At 30.9% G+C, this 6,329-nt stretch overlaps 1 protein-coding gene across 1 annotated transcript; it reads right to left on the bottom strand.

Moving 5' to 3' along the window:
- LOC109111240 (SLA class II histocompatibility antigen, DQ haplotype D beta chain-like) lies at window positions 1-5,239 on the bottom strand. Its single transcript, XM_042745710.1, has 5 exons — window positions 5,120-5,239; window positions 2,269-2,538; window positions 1,870-2,151; window positions 285-401; window positions 1-198 (listed from the first exon to the last, which is right to left on the bottom strand). Exons 1-5 carry the CDS (start codon window positions 5,181-5,183, stop codon window positions 173-175), a joined length of 759 nt encoding a protein of 252 aa, XP_042601644.1. The 5' UTR covers window positions 5,184-5,239; the 3' UTR covers window positions 1-172.
- Window positions 5,240-6,329: the final 1,090 nt, after the last annotated feature.

The raw sequence follows: 6,329 nt of genomic DNA, 5'->3' as shown, positions 1-6,329 counted from the left end.
TATGTAAATGAGCCAGAGGCAATCATACACAGGTAAGTTAAGCCATTAAGTCTTTATTAAAATGAGCAATAATATACAACAACAGGAGGAAATAAAATATTTACATACACACACACACACGCAAAAGCAGAGTGGATGTTCTATGGTTCAACCCTTAACATCATTTCAGCTCTCAGTGGAGGGCAAGAGAGGTAAAACCTGGGGAAGACAAGAAAAGAGTTTACATATTCCAGCATTATCATAGATTTATTATTATCTTCAGACCAATAGTGGTAGAGGTTTACCTCTGTGCTGTTTCTTGTAGTGCCAGTATGCAGCAGAAAAAGCCACAACAAGGCCGATAAAGATGAAAGAGCAACCCACAGCTAACTTTATGATTCTGGTATCAAGAGAGGTCGAGTCTGAGCGTGAGAAAAGATGAGAGAGAAAGACAATGAACCAGTGACAGACATAAATAACCTGTTTTAACAGTACATGCAAATCAATAAACCAACAGCGCAAGAAAAACACCTGGGCATCATGACTCAAAATGCTTGTGTGTGGATTTTACTTCTAATTCCAGCGTGATGTCAGAAGAACTAGTATTTCATGAACACAAACACAGGAGCATTTGAAAGATGTGGCTTTGTATTTGCTGACAGAAAAGAGGAAGCGATGGAAACTTTGGCCTGGACCACATTTGTTGGGCAATGGTCAAAGTAGTGTTATTTTAATATTATTTATTTACTATTTTATTTTTTATGACTATTTATTAGTCTTAAATTTTCTCTGCATTTAATTTTTAAGTAATTTTGTTATGCGTCAGACCACATTTATCAGTTGTGGACAAAATGCCTTGTCAATTCCACTGTCATTTTAATATGATTTATATTACAGTTATTCATATTTTTAATTGGCGTCTTTTTTTAGTCTTTTTAGTTAATTTAATAATTTTTTTGTAATTTTGTTTTACACCAGGCCACATTTGTTGGGTCATGAACAAAATACCTGCACAGTTCAAGTGTCATTTTAATATTATTCATATAGTATTATATTTTTTTTTCCTTCATATTTTTAATGATTATTCATTATTTAAAATTACCCTTTTCCTTTATATATAATATATTTTATTCAGATTTTATTTTTATTTTAGTTACATTTTAGTTACAATCCAGGTGGATGCTGCACACTGGTGGTGGTTGAGGAGAGACCCCCCACATGATGTACAGCAATACACAATAATAAAGAATTATATAAGTGCTTCGTTTATTTGTTTTGTTTATTTTTTTTATTTAATTTTGTTGTTGACTTGTAAGTTTTAATTAATTTTATATTTTGTTAAATTTGTATTAATATTATTATTAATAATTAATAGTTAGTTTTTATTTTTTGAATTTTCTATTTTGAGTTAAAATTTTAGTAATGTTTGGCACCAGACCACATTACCTTATTACAAAAAACCTGTTATTTTAATAATATTTATATACTATTATTATAGTTTTTATGCATAATTTTAATTAGTTTTTATTTATTATTTTCAGTTCATTTTAACTTCCTTTTTAGTCATTCTGTTATGCACCATCTGTTGAGTCATGGATACAATGCCTCTTCACTTCCAGAGTTATTTTTATATTATTTATATACAGTTTTAGTTTTTATCAATAATTAGCCTTTAATTTTTTATTTTCAGTTATTTTAATTTTTAGTGATTTGGGGTTTATTTTTATTATTTTAATTTTTATAATTGTATTTTTTATTATTATTTTTTTAATAAATATTACCATTTAATTTTTATTTCTGTTTTAGTTTTTCATGTCCTATTTATATTTTCTTTTATTCCAGCTTTATTTAAATATTATTTTATTAATACCACATTATTAAATGTCTCACCCCAGAGAGTGACGAGGGGCTCCTCCAGACCGCTGTGCTCCACTCGGCAGCTCACTGGGACTCCTCTGTGCAGCACCAGCTCCAGGTACGAGTGCATCTGGTAGCTCCAGTCGCCGTTATCCATGAATTCAGTAGAGACCACGTCTCCAGTGACCTCTGATCCGTCCAGCAGCCAGGTGACGTTGATGGCCTGGGGGTAGAAATCGTACGCATGGCACTCCAGCGTGGTCAGCTGACCGTAACGAGCCTTACTATTGGAGCGAACCGTAACAACGGGCGGCACTGGTGAGAAGACAAGAGAAAAAATCTATCAAATTTAACTGATGCAGCTCTTCAGTCAGTTCAGACTCTCTGCTTTAATTTCTAGTTTCTTACAACTCAAAAGTTGAGGTTGCTTACCCTTTCTCTTTTCACTTTTGATATAAAGTCTGGCATTAGCTCTGCATATTGTTTCCAACTCCTCCTTCCGCTGTTTCATCTTCCAGGTCTGATTGTTGAAATGCTCAGCACTTCTGATCCCAAGCTCATCGTAACCAACATACTTCCCCAACCTCGAGTCATAACTGCACAGAAGCTTTTGGTTGAAGACCAGCTTCACTGTGTAGACCATGTCAGACAAATCCTCTTTGCTAAACTCACATTCATCGATGTCCTGGAACACATAAACATCTGAAGGGAACAGAGAGTTACTCAAGTAAATGTCAGTATGTGCCAGTTAAGATACGTTCTTGAGGGTTCAATATGCCATAGAAGACCATTTCTGATGGTCCCCCGAAGAACCTTTCAGTAAACTGTTCTAAACACTTTTTCTTCATGAAAAGAACATTAATAATCTAATGAATCTATTTCCACTATAAAGAACCTTTTGTTGATTGGAAAGGTTCCATGAATGGGTCATGAACTATGGAATGCCAAAGCTGACTTAATTAGAAAGAAAGAAAGAAAGAAATGGAAAAAAGCTAATATAAATAAATAAATATACAAAGAAAAGGAAAAAAAGCAAAAATAAATAATCATTTATAATTTTATTTCCTTGTTTATTTGTTTTTTTCACATTTATTTAATTTTTCTTTTATTTATTTCCACTTTAATTTATTTTCACATTTATGTATTTTACATATTTATTTATTTCCACATGTATTTATTTCTGCATTTATTTATTTTCACATTTATTTATTTCTACATTTCTTTGTCCGCAGGGTAATGAGGAGGGCATGTTTTACCTCAGGAATAGCAATCGAGTCAGAGTAGGCGAGGGGAAAGCTTTGATTTTCCATAAATTCATGAATAAAATTAGCCTATAGATCAGACTACAGGCTAATTTAATTCTTTCTTAACTTTTAACTTCTTAAAATTTGTTATAAAGAATTTTAAATCTACTTCATAACAAATAGGCTAGGCTAATGAATTTTTGTCATAAGCAATAGACTATAGGCTACGAAAAAATCATAAATCATGAATATAACTAAATAAAATTATTACTGCATTAAGCTGCTTATCATTACTCTTTTGTTGTTATTGATTGCTTCTATTGTCCTCATTTGTAAGTTGCTTTGGATAAAAGCTTCTTCTAAATGACTAAATGCAGAGAGGAGCACACACCTAATGACTGAGTCAGTCTACACACTTAACGACTGGCGCGTCACGACTGGACAACACTGCGAACAACACGGTGCTTTTAGCTATTGAAACGTTGAGGTTTGTTTTACTTTTCTTAGTTTGTGTTTTCCTGCTATGTTGGTGTTCCTAATAAATGTCACAACAATTTGTCTTGAATATGTTTTGCATTAAGTCCGATGCTTCTGTTTCTTTTTGGAATTATTGCTTGAGAAGACACATTTCATTATGCATTTTCAAATGCCTATGCCTACGTTTAATTCCCTTAATTATAAAATTTCTAGCGTTATTTTTAAACGTTTAGTCAAACAATATTATCTCATGTATGTCTAGAATCAGGGCTTTAAAATTATAGGCTTTTTTCCCGTTACATTTCCTGAGTTACAGGTTAGGACTTTCAATTTATGATTTTTTAATGAAAATTTAGTTTTATAGAATAACTATGATATTTATGTTATATTGCTTATGACCAGTGGATTTGTTATGAAGTTGATTTAAAATTCTTCATAACAAATTTTAAGGAGTTAAAAGTTATGAAAGAATGAAATTAGCCTGTAGTCTGATCTATAGGCTAATTTTATTAACTTTAATTAGACTGCAGATCGAAAAAAAAAATAATCCTTGATAATCTTTAAAAAATTAGTGAAGATACTGACATAATTTAGGCTATACTTTCTTCGACTGCAGAAAAGAAAAAAAAAACATTTAATTTGCAGTGTTAACTTATGAATTAAATGAAAAACAAGAAATAAATCACAACAAGAAAAATAGAGTTTTTTTTCTTGTAATCAAGAAACCTTTCGTTTGTTCTGCATATTTCTAGCCGTGATGTGTGATTAATCGTATCTGAAGCCGTGTCTACACCGAGAGAACCCATTATAATCAGTTGATGTGGTGACTGATCTTCTACAGTAACTGATGCCTCCTTCTATCCCCAATCTTTGAAACGTGTTGTATGTGTTGAAAGTGAAACCTAAAATGAATTGTATGATAATGAAGTTGTTGCATGATTTAGCTGGATTCATAAGATGGAAATTGCAGCTTTCGTGAACTTCAGCAAATTAAAGAGATAACAGCGTTGAAGTGAAATAATAACCGGTGATATCAGATTTTGGCCATACTGCCCATCTAAGTCATTCAACACTATCAACAGACATACTTCGTTTGCTTTCCCCTCATCTACTCTGACTCCATTGCTATTCCTGAGTTGAAACATTCCCTCCTCATTACCCTACAGACAAAGAAATGTAGAAATAAATAAATGTGAAAATAAAAAAATAAATACATTTTGAAATAAATTAAAAAAAATACACAAATGTGAAAATAAATAAAAGTGGAAATAAATAAATAAAATAAATAAATAAATAAATGCGAAAAAAATAAGGAAATAAAATTATAAATAATTATTTATTTGTACATTTATTTATTTATGAGTCCAGAAAACTCCAGAAATCAGCAATTTGTTGTTTTATTTATCCGGATTGAGGTTTTAGAAAGCTCAAACAGGAATGTACATTTAACAAATCATAAGAAGCTAAAATGTATTTAATCATATGGTTAGTCACCATAAAATGGCCAGACTGGCTCTACAAGTCAGTCCTGTCTTCATATAATTTCACGGAACTAAACTCACCTTTAGACGAGACACAACAAAAAGCAAAGCCCAGCAACACAAGTCCAAGCCCGACTGTCCTCATCTCTGTTCTTCAAGTGCTGTTTGAGGAGAGTGTTTGCATGTCAGTCTGAATAATGAAAGCAGTCATATGCTTCGCTGCTTATGGATACTTCCTCATGATTTAGTATCAATCACGCATGAGACAAGGAACAAAAAGTACAATGACCGTAAACACTCTTTCAACACGTTTTTTTGTCTTTACTAAAACACATTTCAATTATAACATCGTGTTCTTAATTTTTTTTTCACACACCACTATCATCTAAACAAAATTAATAACAATTAAAATAAAAATAAGGAGCATTAAGTGTAAATTAACTAAATTACACAAGTTATTAGCTCAGTTTGACAACCCAATGAACTACTGTCTGAACTAAATAACACAAACCAATCTATGCATACATTTATGTTACCCAAATATAATTGTTTCTACACTTACCTCAGCACAACACACTACTATAGGGCTTCTGCTAAATGAGCAACTGCCTTTGAAATGAATGGGGATGCGAACAGATGTTAATGCAAACAGGATTAATTGATTTACTGACGATATTTAGAGTACAAAAACAACTACTGCCACCTTCTGATGTAGCTCAAGATAGTATCCTAATCTGTGTAATGCAGTTTTACATATGCTTAATACATTAATAAATTATAATTAGTGCTGTCAAACGATTAATCGCATCCAAAGTAAGTTTTTGTTTACATGTGTGTGTATATATAAATACAAACACATGCATGTACATATTTAAGAAAATGTTTATATATTAAATATTTATATATAATATAAAATATGAATATGTAATTGTATAAATATTTTCAAAATATATACTTTATGTGTGTGTATTTATACATAATAAATATACACAGTGCACATACATATATAATGTAAACAAAAACTTTTATTTTGGAAGCGATTAATCGTTTGACAGCACTAATTTGAATATATACCTGCGTACATTCTCATCAATAGTATATATAAAATAAAAATATAAAATGTTTTATATCCATCTATTACAGCCATTTTTATATTTTTATATAGTTTTATTAATTTCAAGTATTTAGTACAAGATAAACTAAGTGAAAATGAAATTTGGCAATTAGCTGAAATCAGTTTTTAATATATTTTGTTTCAAGCAGCAATTTCTTTTCATGGTTTTAACTAACT

Source organism: Cyprinus carpio, chromosome B19, assembly GCF_018340385.1.
Source record: "Cyprinus carpio isolate SPL01 chromosome B19, ASM1834038v1, whole genome shotgun sequence".
Taxonomy (NCBI): domain Eukaryota; kingdom Metazoa; phylum Chordata; class Actinopteri; order Cypriniformes; family Cyprinidae; genus Cyprinus; species Cyprinus carpio.
This window is presented reverse-complemented; position numbering and strand designations above follow the sequence as displayed.